The sequence below is a fragment of the Heloderma suspectum genome, chromosome 6 (genome assembly GCF_057233095.1).
Source record: "Heloderma suspectum isolate Gila_16-S chromosome 6, 16-S_ref, whole genome shotgun sequence".
NCBI lineage: Eukaryota > Metazoa > Chordata > Lepidosauria > Squamata > Helodermatidae > Heloderma > Heloderma suspectum.
The window spans coordinates 39,802,481-39,820,736 of record NC_139463.1 but is presented as its reverse complement, the minus strand read 5'-3'; the positions used below and the strand labels follow the sequence as shown (position 1 = coordinate 39,820,736).

Below are 18,256 nucleotides of genomic sequence, written 5' to 3'. Positions count from 1 at the left end.
CGGCTTACAGGCGCAGTTCAAACACCCTAAAACAAGGATATCTTAAGGACTGCATTCCTTATATGAGCCCCCCTGCTATCTTAGGTTGCTTAGCTGAGGCTCTGCTCTGCGGCCCTCCACCTTCAGAGGTTAAGTGGGCGTCCATGGGTACAGGGTGGTCTTGACCACAACACCAGGCCTCTGGAACTCCCTCCTCTAGGAAGTCCATCTGAGCCCCTCAGGCCTGGCCTTCCGGTGTTCTCTTAAGACTTCAGTTTCTGAGGGCTTTGGGGATAAGAGGGTTAGTTTGCTGCATTCTCTCTTATCGTGTGTAGAGTGGCCATGGATCCTATTTTACAGAGGACAGTTGACGGTTGCTTGGTCTCTTCAGTTTTGGCATTCAAGAAAAAGCCTTAAAAACTGACTCCCCCTTTTTTTTAATAACTGCATTTCCTTAAGTGAACTGTGTGCTCTAGAGTAGTTTTTTTTTCTCATCTATTTAGCTGTGTCCATTTTATGCCTACATATTCTGTTGTTTCTAATTTGTGTGTGCCTTGTTTTGTGAGGGCTTGGCCCTGAAAAGCAACTGATAAATAATACAAATAAATAAGCAGTGAGATCAGAGGAAAATGAATTGCAAAAAGTGCAGACAGTTACGACTTTGTTCAAGCTGAATTTTTAGGTGCCACAGTTCTTTTTTCTGCAGCAGACTTGCACGGCTCTACCCCTCTGGAAAAAAATAAATAAAGGGCTAGTGATACAACTCCATATCTGTAGTTTTGAGAAATGATACCTCTGAATTCTATAATTAGTTGGGTGTCTGGTCGAATCTTGCCCGTTCGTAAGGCTCACTTTTTTTAACAAGCTTGGACTGGAAGTTTACAAATTCACTATTAAGTTCAGAATTGATGACTAGATGTACAGTCTGTATCTAAACAATGCTATTTCTGTGCACGTGTTACATTGGTTGGATTAACCTTTTCCTTGCCTATTTTGGAGCCGCTTCCCTCCTCGCTGCCACCGCTCTGACCCCATGAGAAGCGAGAGGACTCGGCAGTGCCACCTCGCCCCCTAACTCTGAAGAGGCACTACGCAATTCCAAACTACAAATCCCAAGATGCACTTTGATATCGTGCATGTGCAAAAGCTCGTTTATACAGAGCGAGAGTTCTCTTTGAGGGAGAACTCTAATCTGATCCTACATGGGTGGGTTGATTATTTTCCAAAATAACGAACTCACTTGGGGTAAGTTTGCCCATCACTATTCTTGAGTGATACTGTCCAGGAACAGTTTGAACACCTGGCTCATGAGTGGATTGGAGGGAGGAACTGCTTCTCCATATTATAAAAAGAAACACTTCTCTGTACATCAGGGGTAGGGATGTGCGAACCAGCAAAACTCAAGCTCGCCGACGTTCTCCGAATTCCATCTCAAAGCTTGTTCCAACTCAAATCCGTATCAGTTTGTGAGCTTTGTTTTTTCTTTTCACATGAAAATTCATGCATATTTTCATGCATATTTTTCAAAATGTGTACACATCAATTGTGTGCATCTTTGAAATGTACGCATTCTTCTCCCATTGATTAAAGTGCATTTGTGCTCATTTTTCAGAAGTCAAAGGCATTTGGTGTGTGAGGGGGGTTTCCACAAATGACATTCCAAGCTCGGAAATGTACACAGTTCAACTGCAGATTATATCTGAGCCTGTGTTAGACCTGGAAGGTGCAAACTGGGCAAATCCTGATCAAAAATTAATTGAAATGAATTTCTCATACAGCCCTAACTAATCATGGGTGAACAACTGTAGGAGTTCTGAGTGCCATTTTCACCTCCAGGACCCTCTCAGTAGGCTGTACCCCCCATTAAATTGAAATCTGAAAAATTGGACACTTCCCCCCCCCCAAAAAAAAAAAATAAATAAAATTGTCACTTGCCACTTCCCCTGAAGCTTTTTCCTGAGGACCATTTTTGTTTTTGTTTTTCTGAAAAATTGAACAGCTTTGGATATATTGTTAACCAGCCTTTGCTCCCTGCAAAATGATTTCTAAAAACTATGTAATAAGAACACTTTTATAGAAAGGCAGGAGAAATAATGGAAATAATGAAGCCATGGGGAAAACGTTTTTTTTAATCCTCTCTGTAAGATTCTCAGCATAGTTATTTCTTTCATTGCTTATTACAATTATTGATCTAAGACATTTATGCTCAGTTTCCCAGGATGTGAGTAGAGTCACCATTGTGCATTCTTGACAGTAAATGTGCATTCTTGACAGCTTGGGTTTCATTCTGTGGAGTCTGTTTCTGAGCTGTAGCAGACATTTAATGTAGTTCTAATCTATTCAGACAAGAATTACAAATTTACTGCGTTTACTTTAATTTTTTAAAAAATACAATGATAGTTTTATGAGCAAACTAAGTCATACATAAAATAACTTTAGGAACAGAAAGGCTGCTTGATGTTCCTAAAGCAGCCCTCCCCAGCCTGGTGCCCTCTGGATGTTTTGGACTACAGTGCCCAGCATTCCTGACCATTGGCCATGCTGCCTGAGGCTGATGGGAGCTGAAGTGCAAAATAACTGGAGGGCATCAAGTTGGGGAGGGCTGTTTTAAGGCAACAAAGTGACTTTAGATTTGTAAAGAGCACAAAAAAATAAGTATTGCTTATTTTTCCATTTTTCCAAAATTTCTGCCCCGCCCCCCAAATAACCCTGGAAAAAAAATTTGGCCTCAAAGTTTCAAGAAATTTTACATCTCTCATCTAATGTGTCCAGGAACAGGTTTACTGTATCCGGTATGAACTGCGTGTCTAAACTGGGCCTGAATGGCAGCATCCTAAGTGTTTGCAGGAAGACTCTGGAGCATTGTCCTAGAACAAGGCCTCACCCGAACTTGAAAGTAGTTAATCAGACTGCTGCCACGGTGGCCCACCTCCCCAGGGCACCCTGCTCAGACTGCTTCTCTCTGGGCTCCTTGTTCGCTGTTTGTGTGAGCACAGATCCCTGATGCCATATGATGCCTCCCTCTCTAGGTGCAGGTTGACCCATCGCTTACCATGCCTGGGCAAGGCCTGCGGTACTTGGAGCACATCTGTCAGATGCTGGAAAAAATTGCCCACCTGCAGCAGGCCAACCTGCGGCTCCAGCATCAGCAACAGGTCATGGCGTGCCGGATCCGGGCCCAGGAATTGGAGAATGTAAGAGAGGGATGCATGCAACCCTGACTGTGTTTACTAGACAGTAAATCTCATTGAAAACAAGCTGGTCGAGATTGTGGGTAAATACACTGTAGGAAGGAGAGCAGGGAATTGGGGGAGGGCAGTGAGCACCCATGATATCCCACCCTTCTTCCAAAGAGCAAAGAGCAGCATTTGTGGTTCTTCACACATACACACACACACACACACACACACTGCCCCCTATTTTATCCTCCCAACAACCCTGTGAGGTAGTTTAGGTGGAGAGAGAGCATGATTGGTCCAAGTTCTCTGAGTGAGCTTTGTGGCTGTGTAGGGATTTTAATCCTGGTCTCCCAGTTCCTAGTAGGATACTCTCACCGCTGTGCCACACTGGTATTTTTGGCAATTTTGGTCCAGAAGTCGTCAGTCTTCAAATTCTTCACCCCCCTGCCCTTTTACAAGTGTTAAATCCCGAACAGCTTTCTCTAGGACTGCTGGGTTCCTGGAATGTTTTTTCTCCAGCTCGGTTACCATTTTGTCTGACAGGAAGGTGTTTCTGAAGACCCTTCGGAAGGCCCTGGGCTGACAAGAGAGGAACTCCAGCCTGAGGCATCAGCAGCCACAGAAATGGAGGCAGAAGAAGAAGAGGAGCCCAATTCACTGGGCTCCTGGCGCCCTCACCACTTCCGGGCTCGCTCTGCCTCGGACACGCGTGTGCTGCGGAGTCCAGCCCGTAACCTAGGTGAGTAGCCAATTCTGAGTCTGACTGGCCAGGCTCCTCTCTGCAGTACCATCTCTGTGTGGTGTGAATTGTTCCCTGCAGAGGCAACCCAGTCAGATCGCTAGGGCAAGCTGTGGGGCTTTTAGCCCTCACCCCACTCTTCCACTAATGCAGGGGTGCAGAATCTCAGGTCCAGGGGCCAAATCTTTCCCAATCTTGCCCTCTGGGGTTTCCCTTATGACCTCACCCCCTTTCCCCCAAACATCAATTGTTTGGTCATTTCCCGGCTTTTGTGCTCTTTTTCACACACAATCACAAAACCACCAAAACCCAGTAGTTGGGGTGAAAGGAACGTAGCCGTATGGGGAACCCCAGAGGCCAGATTTGGAACCCAGGTGGGCCTGAAGTTCAACACCCCTGCTACACTTACCTGTCTGGGAGTCAGTCCTATTGAACTCAGTGGGACTTACTTTTGAATAGAAATGCATAGGATAGCAGTGTAAATGTAGTTTAATGACTTCTTTCAATTTGGATTGGGACTAGAGCATTCTGGGAGGGGAGGATTAAACCTGCCCACCATCTCTTTTCCCCCCTGAAATCCCCCCCCCGGGGGGGGGTTAAAAAAAGAAAAAGCCTAATTTGGAATCAGTGGAAACTTCTCTTTTTTCTGTCCCCCAAGGGTGGTGGTGGAATTGGGGAGGGGGGATGCGGGGGGGGGGAGTTTAATCCTCTCCTCCCAGAACACACTGGTCCCAATCTAAATCAAGACCATGTGCGATTACACCAAGATAAAACAAATTGCAAGACTAAGCGACATGATTAGTGTAACATGTAGTTTGGGTGTGTGTGTGTGTGTGTGTGTGTGTGTATAAACCATGTACGCCATCAGAGGAAGACTGGATATAAGTAGTCAAATAGCCTGATCTTTTATAATGCAGCATCCAGTGTTCTCAAAATGCAGGATTATGTTATGCTAACAAACATTTCTTCTTCCTTTGCCACCACTGCAGGGAGCAAGGTGGATCACTCTAGGAACGCAGCCGCTCACTCTGCCAGCTCTCGTAGCCTCATGGATCAGCTGGATGGGAGCTCACACACCTTGCCGCCTGGCATGAAGCTCAAGGTAAGCCGGCACCTGGGTTGGGGCTGCACCTTGGGCCATTTCTAAGACCGTGGAGGCTGGTGGCTCCGATTTGGGTGGGACTGTGAATCCATTCTGGGTCTTGGTCAGAACCAGCCATAACTCTAAAGGAGCTATCCAGAGCGCTGATAGAGTCCAGAATCTTGGATAGCTCCTTTAGAGTTCTGGCTGGTTCTGACCAAAACCCAGAATGCATTCACAGCCCCACCCAAATCGGAGCCACCAGCCTCTGGGGCTATAACCTCATGAAGCTGGAGAACATTAGAGAGGCAGTGTGCTCTTGTGGCAAGACTGCTGGGCTTGCGGTGGAGAGACCTAGGATTGAATCCTCCCTCAGCCACAAAGCTAGTCGCTGCATGACCTTGAGCCAGTCACGCATCAACACGGTCTAACCTACCTCACAAAATTCATGAAAGGATAAAACTGGAGCTGTGTGTGTGTGTGCGCGCGCGCGTGTGTGTGTGAGGCTGAGCCAAACATCATGCTAACTGTGTAGCATGTAGCTTGGGCTTGTATTTTGTTTTATCTCTGTGTAACTGTGCTCAATCCCAATTCAGATCAGGTCCAGCACATTCTGGGAAGGGAGGATTGAACCACCCCACCACCTGTTTTCCCCCCTGAAATCCCCCCCATTGTGTGTGTGTGGGGGAGGGGGGAGAAAAAAGCCTACATTTTTTTAATGTCCGGCAAGGGTAGTGGTGGAGGATTGGGGGAAAAATGGGGGCTGGGGAGTTTAATCCTCCCCTACTAGAGCACACTGTACCCAACCCGAATCAGGTTCACATGCAGTTACACCAAGATAAAACAAAACACAAACCTAAGCTATGTGCTACATCATTAGCATAATGTGTAGTTTGGCTCTGTGTGTGCGTGTGCGTGTGTATGTGTAAACCATGTACGCCATCTTGAGCTCCTCGGAGGAAGGGTTGATATAAATCCTGGGAATAAATAGTATGAGAAAGATCACACCCTTATCCTTTCTTCTTGGAGTTTTTTAGGTTGTACAGTGCTTTTGAACACTGTGATGGGAAAGCGTTTAAATCAATCAGTCCCTTGTGAGGATTAATCTGGGGAAAAAACTCTACGCCCTGGGTCCATTCTAGCAAAAATAGAACACACACAGCTTTCCTCTATCAGTGCGTCCTGATGCTGGTGAAAACCACAACTCTCGTGTTATTGGCTTGTCATGCAGCTTTTCAGAGGGAGAGGAGGAACCTCTGAAAAGGAGCTTCCTCATCACCACACCCTACAAGGGTGTGGTGATGAGGAAAAAGGCAACCCTCTTTAGAAGTCCTACTTAACCTATGCATTGCAAATGTGAAATAATGCCCCCCAGCCCCCGCTGGTGGTCAGTAGGGTGACTTAAAAGGTTTTAATGCAGACAGGTTCACTCTTAAATAACCCTGAGTATGTATCTAGCCTTACTTTCTTGGAGGTCCTCCCTCATTCTGCTCTGGGAACAAGCTTCTTTTCAAACCCTAAAAAGATAAAAGGTCCTCCCTCTTAAGAAGGGGTGGGTAACGTCTAGGGGTCAGGGAGCTGCATTGCTCCCCTCCCCAGCCGAGGCCACACCCCTGCTTCCGCACTGCTGAAATTTGGCACTGAGGCGGTGGCTGAAAGCAGCAATTTTCCTTGAAAACAAGGCACGCTCAGAGCACATATCTTGTTTGGAAGCAAAATCGTGCTCCTGGGAGGCTTCCGGGAACATGATTCTGCTTCCAAACATGGCGCCTAGACACCTTGTTCTCAAGAACAGTTGGCAGGTTTTTTGCCACCGCCGCATCAAGAAACCAGCCATGGGGGTGTGTGTGCAAAAATGGCCAATAGGGGCACATGCAGGCTGTGTGCTGACCACTCCTGCTCTTAAGGTTGCAAATACACTACCTCCAGGGTCAGAGCAGTTTTCTTCAGAGTACCAGTTGCTGGGGAACAACAGCAGGAGAAGGCTGTTGCACTTATGTCCTGTTTGTCAGGTTCCCATGCGTATCTGGTTGACCACTTGGGGAACGTGACTAATTAGGCCTTTGGTCTGATCCAGCAGGGCACTTCTTCTCTAAATAGGCTTTGGGGCTCTGCGAGCATCTTGAAACAGACCAGAGGGCCGTGCCTCCTCTCCCAGTCTCTACTCTCATATTTCTTTCACTTCAATAAAATAGCAAGCAAGAGATCGAAATCCTGTGGCCATTGCTTTTATAATGCTCTGTAGAGATTAAATATCTGGGATAAGTTGTCACATCCTGTGGGAGGCTGTTCCATACCAGGGCTCTTTTAGGCTTACAGGAGAAGCTGATAGTAAGTTTAAGGCAGGAAGAAAGTTGGACCCTGGATAGCTCTGAGTGGGTCCTGCTGGCTGGAACTCTCTCCTACTAGAACAATAGGAGGATGTTGTTTCAGCAGGTAGCTAGAGCCAACTGAAGCCTTATGTAGGCTGACAAGACCTGTAGTGTGATCAGTTCTGCCCCTCCTGGAGGAGCCCACTGGATTGTTAAAGGGCCCTTGCCTGATTTTGTAGCCCAAGACTTCTGTGAGGCTGGGAAGATGGGGGTTCTGTTGGTAAGGGAGGCTTGGAAGGTGGCAACAAGGGGGAGGGTCGTCTCAGTGGTGGCCCCCTGATTGTGGAATGATCTCCCCACTGAGGCCCACCTGGCACCAACACTGTCATCTTTTTGGCACTGGATTAAAACTCCTGTACTCCCAGGCATTTAATTGCATATGATGCGGCATTTATGCCAGCTGTTAACAGGTTTAGTATTGTATTGAAATAGTTTTTTAGCTGTTGAAATTATTTTTAAATTTTGTATATTTTTATGCTGTATTTTTATCTTGTGAATTGGTGTGAACTGCCTAGAGAGGTTCAGCTATTGGGCAGTATAGAAATTAAATAATAACAACAACAACAACAACAACCCATCCTCTGAGCCAGTGGATGATAGCAAGGCTGTGTACTCTGGCCAGGAGGGCCCTGAATAAGGCCCTGACTGTACTATCCTTGAGGAAGCAGCCGATGCCTCGTCCTCATTACAGTCCTCTGCTGCACACGGGAAGGACCAAGGGCCCTTTGGGATAGAAATTTAAAAGGTGCAGTGCCTCTTATGTCTTGGTGGCATTGTAGCTAGGGGAAGATCTGTCCCTGGGTTCACACAACATGCTAATCCACCCAATGTGGATTGTTGAACTGTGGATTATTGTGTTATCTCAATGCAGTGCTTTTTCCACAGGGTGAGATATTGTGTTGTCTGAACACCACACTTTTCTGCAGGGTGGGTTATCATGTTGTCTGAATGCAGCGCGTTTTCTGCAGGGTTGCTCATTAACCACACAGTGTGGCTTGTTAGCACCCTGAGCAACCCAACAACAAGCCATGGGTTCTCAAGGTGGCTCATTCGAGAAAAATAAACCACATTGTGTGGTTAACAAGGCACCTGTCGAAAATGGGCTGTATTCAGACAACACGCTAACCCATAGTGGGTTAGCGTGTTGTGTGAACCCTGCTGCTCTCTCCTCATTTTGCACGTTCCCTCTCTCAGAACGACCAGTCGCACTGGGACAGAGTCAGAGTGCTGATCAACAGAATTACAAGAAAGTCTGTACTGACGCCATCTGGCGAGCCAGTCCCCAGCAGCAGACAGTGTCGGTAAGTGGCTGCTTTTGGGATGTGGCACCAGGGACTCTCCAGAGTTACGCCCGATCAGATGGTGAGGCTGGCTCACCTAAGGAAGTGGAGGCAGGTGGGGGAATATCGGGTCCTTTGTGGGTCCTTCCAGCCTGGGTGTTTTGGGGGGAGAACATGATTTGCCTGGGAGGCAGAAGGCTTGACTCATAACCCCTTGCAAACACATGAGTCATGAATGATTGTATGCCTCCGCAGAAGAGCGGCCCAGAAATTGATTGTCGATCTCAAGTGGTATTGTCTTGGAGGTGGCAGTATGTAATCATACTGTAAAATACTGTGGGGCCTTCTTTCCTAGCCTTTCTTTTTTGTTCCCTCTGTCCTTAGTAGAGAGACAAAAAGTAAACAGTGCTGGTTGAAGGCATCATTTTTCCTTGTGAACAGAGGGAAGCTTGAACACTTTATTCTTTGCTTTTAGGGAGGCTCATATTTATGTATTTAGGGAGCAATCCTATGGGGATAGGTGGCTTCCTCCAAACTCAGTGGTGACCACCTATCCAATGCAGGGTGGGTGGAGCGTGGAGGGGATCTTCACCTCCACGCTCCAGCCTCCCTGTATTTGTGGCTAGATGGCTGATTTTGGCTGTCTAGCCACAGCGCTTCAGAGTGGGGTGGATGGCCGGATGACACAAAGGAAGTGTTGTACAGGCCCTTCCAAAGTCCCTGCCCCTCCCCGCCCCCAGGAATGCCCCCTTTCCTCCTACTCCACGCTGCTCGGACCCTGGAATGATCCGCTCTGCCTACAAGGGGGCGGGGAGGCCGTTTTCTGGGAACTGACCTCGGAGCATGGGCTGAATAATTGTATGGCTGTCCAGCCATTGTCTAGTTGCCATAGGATTGTGTCCTTAATTTTATTAATATTTATTTATTCATTCATTTATGAGTAGCCTTTTGGCCCACATAGTGCCCTCAAGGAGATTTACAATTAAAACTTTAAAATAATTTGGAAACTTGAAAAATGATTTAAAACTTTAAAAACCCATCGCAGTAACCCTTATGTATATGTATGTATTTTCATATATTTCTGTCACACCTCAAGGAAAGAATTTGAGGCAGCTTACAGTGTAGAACAGAGGTGGGCAATTTATGGCCCTCCAGATGTTTGTGCCAACAACTCCAATGATCCCTCACCATTGGCTATGCTGGCTAACGCTGATGGAAGTTGTAGGCCAAAGCATCTATAAGGCTACTAGTTGCCCACCCATGCTGTAAAACATCAGTACAATAAAAATGTAAGAACAGCACTTGTAAACAACCTAAAAGCATCACCCGTGCAACAGTCGATGCAGCAAATAACAGATAGACTAAAAAGTACCAAGCAGTAAAATGGCAAAGCGGTATATAGAGCTAAAAATGCCTGGGCAAATCAAAATGTTCTTACCTGGTGCCTGAATCTCATGACTGCAGGTGACTGTTCAGATCTAGGGGGAGCAGTTTTAAAGGTAGCAAGATGTGAACTAGCTGATGTTTCTGAGAGGCCTTGTAAGGCAGGCCCATCTATAATAGATTGCAGTAGTCAAGTCTAGAAGTTTCTATGGCATGGATAACTTGGCTAAGCTAGCTCTGTCCAGGAGGGGTTGTAGTTGGCGTGCATCAACCTGAGCAGATGAAAAGTGCCGTGTGCCGCCAACACCATTTGGGTGTCCTTGGTACAGTGTTGATGCATTATTTAATGTTATCTTAACATAGCTCTGACTTCGGTGTAGTGGTGTTGGTGTGGGTCCTGAGTTCAGTTTGCAGCAGATCCTATCTTAACACTGAGTGAATGTGTTTGTCAGAGGTGGAGCTTGGATAGTAACAGCCTGGCATTTTGGATGTTGTCACCACTGGGGTTGCAAGCACTTTGTGAAGTGGGTGGCTTCTCCAACTTGATCTCCCTCCATCCCTTTTTATGTTTCCTTACAGAGCAGATGCTGTATTGGCCACACCGGAATCTCATCCCAGGCGGCGTTTCTTGCCCACTCTGGGGGCCAAGAAATGCCGATCAAAACACCTTTCCATGCGGTGAGCTGCAGCTTCTCTTGGAGACCCACGACAGATGTGTGGGCCCGAGTCGGCCCCACTGCGTGCACTGACTGTCCTTCCCTCCTTTGTGTGCCCGTTGGGATCCAGTGTGCTTCCCCTGCTTCTGTGGGGGATCATGGAATTTGAACAGCTTCTGGCGCAAGAGGAATGAGGAGAGAGGCCTTTCAGATAAGAATGCAGACACAGAAGCCCCACTTTCTTCTGTGCTAGGGACAGGATAGGCTTGGGACTTGCAGCCCTTTTCTCTAGCAAAAGGGGGAAAATGTCCAGATTTTTCTAATAGACTCTCTTTGGCCCCGTGGAGATGAAACGTGGGCTCCCTGAAAACTATGGCTTGCAAATTGAGAAACCAATCTTGTGAAACACATTTCCCTCCCTGGAGCAATGTCCCACTTCCTTCCTTCCATCCTTCCATCCTTCCTGGTGTTAATCATGGTTTCATGTTATGTGTGCACCAGTGCTCTAACACAAGCCATGGTTCAAAGTGGGTCAGCAAGCCATGGTTAGGAGAGAACCTGGCTTGCAATAACGATGGTTTGCATCAGTGCACTTCTTAGGTGGAGCTAGGTCCCGGTTTGCAAACCACCCTTTGCAGGGAGCCGGTGTGTCGCATTGGCACAGAGCCTTGTTGTGTAGCCCTCACCAACCTCACCTTTGAACGCACAGTGTTTGGGACCAACCTCCCTGAGGCTGGTCCTCTGGAGAAAAGTGGTTTTAGGCCTCTCCTGTACACACAGAGCAGTATCCAACAGTAGTCCTACATAAACTAGGCCCATTCATTTGGTCTACTCTGTGTAGGAGTACCATTTGATACTGCGCAGTATCCCCAAAGAGTAATTCACTTGGTGTCCCCATATTGTGTGTGTCTTTGTGATAAAAGTAGATCCTTCCCCATTGTGGTATCACTCTCCAGAGATTGAAGCTGCCCTCTCATCGGCTGGTTAGGACTATGGACATGAAATGCCTATGTGATCCATTAGTAGGTGAGGAAGACGTCACAGAGGAGAGCACTCCCGTCTCTGAACCTTCTGTTGCCTCATCTCCACCAGGAAATCCCTGCATTGCAGAATGTGAAATAACTCATTGGTCCTCCCTGCCTATTTTGGGGGGCACTCCCCTGATCTTACCCCCCCCCCCGACCCGGTGCATGCAGCTATATAACTTTATGGATGGAGTGAACCTTGTATATTTATACGACCTAATGGTCATGCATGGATGGAAACTATATATTCACAAGCTGTCTGAAAGAGGAAAATAAAACTTTTTTAAACATCCTGCTTTGGAAATGGTAGAGGAGAGCTGTCTGAAAAGCCATGTTCAGCAGAGTCCAGCAATAAAGCTTCTCTGGATTGCACCACTTCAGGCTGAGGGGTGGGAGGTTGCATTTTTTAAAGCTCCTCCTTGGGGTTCTGTAGAATATGAGCAGATCCTGGCTGGCTCCCAAGATCCATCTAGAACAGGGGAAGGAAACTTGGTGCCCTCCAGCTGTTTTAGATTACAGTTCCCATAAGCAGTGACTATTGGTCATGCTGGCTGGGGCTTAGGGGAATTTCAGTCCAGAATATCTGGAGGGCACTGGGTTGCTGACCCCTGATCTAGCATCTTGCATGTGGCAATCTGTGGTTTGCTTAAGCCATAATTTGTCTGCAAATCAGGATAGCAAAGCAGGGTTTGATCTTGTATTTGTAGGTCATAAAAGCATCTGGAGTTCTCAGCTGCCTGTGCTGGACGATGGGTGCATTTGAATGCCATATGGAGTGGAAGACGTGAGCTCATATATTTGACTTATATGCTAGGATGTGCATACCGAAGGTCCCAGGTTCAATCTCCAGGCAGGGCAGGAAAAGGCCCCTGCCCGAAGCCCTGGAGAGCTGCTACCTTTCATCAGTGTAAACCAAGCTGCCCCACCCTGGTGCTCTCCAGATGTTTTGGACTTCATCTCCCATCAGCCCAAGCCAGCATGGCCACTCGTCAACAATGCTGGGGTGCTGTAGTCCAAAACATCTGGAGGGCACCGGTCAGGGAAGGCTGGTGTGGACGAAACTGAGCTAAATGGACAAATAATTTTGACTTGGTATGAGGCAGCTTCGCATGGGAACTTATTTATCCCAGATCAGAATCCTGGCTGAAACAAGAGAAGCTGCACTCAGTCTGTTCTCTCTTGCCTTGAAAAACAGCACCCAGCATTCCAGTACCTAAAGAATGAATGGCTGGAACAAGATTAACCTCGGCATATCTTGTTCAGTGAGGGCTTTATGCTTTTGAAGCTCTTTGCTGGAGTCTGTGCTTTGGAGTTGAGCATTGGCAGTGGCTCCCATGTCAACACTGTTTGGGATTTGGCTAAGAGATGGTTCTTTGGATTTGACTCCCCTCCCCCTGCCACTTTCCCTTTGATGTACAATAAACAACTGTGGATTGTTGGATTTACCTTTCAATGGGTATCTTGGCTAGGAAGGATAGTAGAAAGTTAGACTTGGTATGCCAGATCAAAGGCTTTTTTCACAAAAGAGAGACGTTGTGGACATCTGGTGTCTGTTCTACAGACTTCAGTAGAGCTGGAGTGTTCTCTGTTGAGTCACATTCCGTTCTAATGGGTTGCAGGGCTCTGGAGCAAGGGATGTTAGAATGAGAAACAGCAAGGACGGGATATGTCAACATATAGCATACGACTGGTATGGTTTGACCAAGATAATCAAGCGCTATCTCCTATGGACTTAGCTGCTATGTGAGTTCACACAACACAACAACCCACACTCAAGGTTGAGCGTGGGTTGTTGTGTTGTGTGAACCCAGCTATGCTAACAAACCATGGATTGTTAACCATGAACAACCCATGAACAGAAGCCATGGTTTGTTGTTGGGTTGTGAACTGTGGGTCTCTCGTGGTTGTTCTTCGGCACAGATGGGGTGAATGAGGAATTCTTTTTGGCTAGTTTTTGATCAGGATTTACCCAGTGGATAAATCCTAGGTGGATGGTCAAAGTCCGTCTATTTCTGAGCTTGCAATGTGATTTGTGGAGCAAAAACATTGCGTTCGACAGCATGCATACATTGGAAAAATGTACAGGGGGGAAATGTGCACTTTTGAAAAATACATACAAACACACTTTAATCAATGAGAGAAGAATGCATACATTTCAAAGATGCAGACAACTGATATGTAGATTTGGAAAAATACATATGCACACATTTTCATGTGAAAAGAAAAAAATGAGATCTCAATCTGATGCGGACATGAGTTGGAACAAGCTTCCAGGTGCAATTTGGAGAACTTTGATGAGCTCAGGTTTTGCTTGTGCATACATCCCCAGGCACAGAATTCTTGGAGTGGGGGGCTCAGAGCAACTCTTTTCTCCCCAGCTCACGCTCTCTCTCTCTCTCTCTCTCTCTCTCTCTCTCTCTCTCGGGTCTCTTTCCTTCCCCCAGGGGCCTCCCCACTCACGGCCTTTGGGGCACCTGTGTAGGCACCAAGGAAGGCTTGGCTGATGGGAGTTGTAGTCAAAGACACATGGAGGACACCAGATTGGGGAAGGCTGATGTAAAATCTGCTTTATGAGAGGAGGAATAGGAAAATGTCAGTTTCCTGCCCTTTCTCCAAGGAGAGCAGCATTGTACCCTTGCAGCAAATCTGCGAGGTGAAGTATTACTTTGTTACATGTCTATTCCATCTTTCCTTTGAAGGAACTCAAGGCGGCAAACATGATTCTGCCCTCCCATTTGATCCTCACAACAACCCTCAGAGGTAGGTTTGGCCGAGAGTGTCTGACCCCAGATCACCCAGTGAGCTTCATAGTTGGGAGGGCATTTGCTTACCAAAGGCTTAATGCTCTTCTCTTCTCTTCTTGTTTTTTTTTTTTTTTTAACTAGCCCTGCTCATTTACCTTTTAACAGCAGCCAGATGCACAGAGGTTTTAACATCTGGAAGCTTTCCTGGTAAGGTGATAAAAGTGATCCAGAAAGCTTCCTCTGCTTCACTTCTGAAATATTAGCTGCTGTGAAAAGCAAAGGAGCAGAGTCGAAGAAAACGGGACACCACATTTGGAGCATCCAGTGGGGGTTGGTGGCTCCAATTTTGGTGGGGCTGTGAATGCATTCTGGGCTTTAATCTGAACCAGCTAGAACTCTAGAGGAGTTATCAAAGGTGGGGGATAGAGATCAGCACTTTGGATCACTCCTTTAGAGTTCTGGCTGGTTCTCACTGAAACTCAGAATGGATTTACAGCCCCACTGAAATTGGAGCCACCAGCCTCCAGTGGGAGCATCTTAACAGATTTAATGTGGCACAAGCTTTTGTGGTCTAGAGCCCAGTTCAGTATGTATTGGCATCCAAGCAGGCAGGCAGAATGACGTGTGTACCAAGGAAAAACAGGGCCCAAAAGCCATGAAATACAAAAGTTACAGTGATGTTCGCATATGATACACTCAAATTTCTAAAGATAAGCACAGTAATATTCACAGCAACAATAAGTGCCAATAACAAACCTAATTTCATTATTATTATTACTATAGTTACATCCTGCCTTGCAAGGAATCCAAGATGGCTTACATAGTCCTCCTGTCCATTTTATCCTCACAACAACAACCTTGTGAGGTAGGTCAGGCTGAGACTCAGTGACTGGCCCAAAGTCATCCAATGAGCTTCATGGCTGAGTGGGGACTAGAACCCAGATCTCCTGAGTCCCAGTCCAACGCTCTAACCACTACACCACACTGGCCTTCATAATAATTTCAGAAGTTCTCTGCACCAAATCAGTTCAGACCTCTGGGGCAGTAAGAAAGAGGGTGGCGGGGAGAGAAGAGGGGGTGGTAGAACAAGAGAAAAGAGGTGACCACCTACTTTTGGCTCTGCCCCTACCCACCGCTAACGTGTGGCCCCTGACAGGAACAGGGCGAGGGAATGTGGCATTTGATAGCCAAAAGGTTGCCTGCTCCTGCTATAGTGGAAGAGGAAACTGGTCGTGTTTGAATTACTACAATCAAACTTGCTGATAAAATCTAGTTGCTGGAGTCTCACTTTTGTCTTTTTTCAACAAAAAAGTTCGCCGAGAGATCAAAATGTTAAAAGGTGGCAACCCAGCTGATGTAAGGTCCTCCAGTGAGTTTTTCAGCTGAGTGGGGATTTGATCTACTTTTCCACATCTTCAAGTAATTTTAAGAATAAGAATGATCCACTCCCAGCAGAGCCAGGAAGACTCAAGAGCTCAAAAAGATCTCTCCAACTCAAATGAATAGTCGGTGACAGAGTGGCAAATTAGATTCGGTGTTAACGTAAGTGCTTACACAGTGGGGCAAAAGATCCTATCTTCATTTAGGGTGCAATCCTATGCATATTTAGACAGAAAAATGTCCTACAGCTTGGCCTGTTTAGGAATGCTTGGAGTTGTAGGACTTCTTTCTGTCTAAACATGCATAGGATTGCACCCTTATACATTGATGGGGCCTGAATTGGTGATGACTAACTAGAAGATCTTGGGGGGTGAGGGTGGTTATTACTGTATTATTACTATTACTATTATTAGATTTGTACCTCACCTTTTTATGAAGAAAATGGCACTCAAGGCAGCTTACACTCACAAATAAATAAAAACTTGAATAAAATAATAAAACTAATACATAAAAGCAGCACTGAGCTGAACCCAAGAAACCCACGTATACACCAAAGTTGCGCTTGAATAAAAACATCTTTGCCTGGCAGCAGAAGAACAACAAAGAGGAAGCCAACCTAGCCTCCCTCAGCAGGGAGTTCCACAGCTTGTGAGCAGCCACTGAGAAGGTCCTCTCACATCACCACCAAACAAGTCTCTGAAAGCAGCAATGCTGAAAGAAGGGTCTCTTCCCAAAGATCTTAAAACCTGGTAGGCCTGTATGGGAGAAGGTGGTCTTTCTGGTAGCCTGGTCCCAAGCTGTATAGGTCATACCAGTGCTTTGAATTTTGCTTGGAAACAGACTGGTAGCCAGTGAAGCTGTTGTAACAGGGGAGTCACGTGTTCGCTGTAACTGGCCCCAGTCAACAGTTTGGCCAAACAGCATTCTGGACCAGCTAGCACAATGAAGCAGTAACTCTGGATGCAGAAGTTGGAAAAAAAGAGAAAAAAAGACAAATCCTACGTTTGGGATTACTAGGTAAGAGGTTGAGAATAAAATTGCCAGCTTTCTCATATCTTTATACATATATCCATATTTGTGCAATGCCTTCATTGGGCCAACCAAAAGGTCACAAAAACTGCTCAAGCTTTCGGGATCTCCAGATCATTAAGCAAGATGTTACAAAAAGCAGGCTAACTTGATGCTGAAGTCATGTTTTCTGTATAATCATGATCTTGAGATGGAATTCCCTCAAGTCCGCCTCCCCTCCCCATTTGCTTTTTTTCTTTTTGAGCTGGAGATCTTGAAAGCTTGAACTGCTGACTTCAAGGACTGGTTGTGGTTTTGGATGCATCTCTGTGGTGGGAGGGGTTCGGTGATCCTGTTCGTCACAGGAGTAGGCAACTGTGGCTCTACAGATATTGTTGGACTCTATTTTAGTTTGACTAGCTCACATGTAGAGAATCTAGTTTTCACTAGGGATGGCCGTGAATTTCTCCACGAATCTCGGGAAATTGTTGGTGAAATTCTCTGCCACCCCCCCCACTGGGATGGGACTTACCTCCCTCGAATGTCCCTCTCGGTGGCGGGTCCCAGTGGTGTTTCGGCGGGGGCGGCGGCCGGTCTTCTGACCGGCTGCTGCCATTACAAAGTGAATGAAAAAAACACACACATGTGATAGGCTACGTAACGATTAACTTAGCCTATCACTAATGAGATGGTTCCTGTGTCTTGGGATGGTAATACTGAAAAGCCCTAGTTTTGAAAATGGGGCTAAGGCTGCAGTTCTAAAGCCAGAGTCTTCCCATCAAGATGCTTTTAAGGTGGCAAGGTGCATGTTATTAATGTGCCCCTCTTAGATGTGCTTGGACTGCAACTCCCATCAGCCCTAGCCAGCATGGCCAAGGATTGCAGATGATAGGCATTGTAGTCCAAGATGTAAAGAGCCAGTTTGTTTATCCCTGCATAGCAGAATTTTCCTCCCTGATTGGAAAGAGGAGAAACCAGAGGACTGGATCTTGGAGAGAGAACAAGGCAGCCTCCTCTGTGGCCTTTATTTAATTGTGGCTCACCATCTGGCAATTACCGTATTACAAGTTCAAAGTGAGTTAGAAATAAGTATAGGCAACGCTTGTCTAGTCAGTGAAGCTTCCTCAATTGCTTTATGACTGTAGATCTATATTTCTTAATCAAAAGGAAGAAGGGCAGTGTTGCGTAGTGGAACAACCAATCTCGCTGAAAAAGAAAAACAGCCGTGGGAATATTTTCCAAACTGGCCGCATGGTGGCAGCAACATCCTTTTTGTAAAAACCTTCCAGGCCATCTTCTCTTGAGTGTTTTTGCTATTTGAAGCTACACCTTTTCATCTGTCTCTTCTCTGCTAACACAGCTGCAAAGCTGTGATTTACTCCCCACCCCCTTCTTTAAATGTGTGAAGGACAGGATTTTGGATTAACTGC

At 46.3% G+C, this 18,256-nt stretch overlaps 1 protein-coding gene across 5 annotated transcripts in view; it reads left to right on the top strand.

Moving 5' to 3' along the window:
- C6H8orf58 (chromosome 6 C8orf58 homolog) overlaps nucleotides 1-13,351 on the top strand; it is a 65,912-nt gene extending 52,561 nt beyond the window's left edge. For 4 of the 5 annotated variants that reach the window (XM_084804012.1, XM_084804011.1, XM_084804010.1 and 1 more), the window contains 5 exons: nucleotides 3,009-3,173; nucleotides 3,702-3,897; nucleotides 4,887-4,999; nucleotides 8,545-8,651; nucleotides 10,593-13,350. In XM_084804012.1, coding sequence (XP_084660138.1) covers nucleotides 3,009-3,173; nucleotides 3,702-3,897; nucleotides 4,887-4,999; nucleotides 8,545-8,651; nucleotides 10,593-10,695 — 684 coding nt within the window. In that variant the 3' untranslated portion in view covers nucleotides 10,696-13,350. Of the gene's footprint in view, nucleotides 1-3,008; nucleotides 3,174-3,701; nucleotides 3,898-4,886; nucleotides 5,000-8,544; nucleotides 8,652-10,592 lie in introns of all 5 variants that reach the window. The other variant, XM_084804008.1, reaches the window with a different exon arrangement.
- The last annotated feature ends 4,905 nt before the right edge of the window (nucleotides 13,352-18,256 follow it).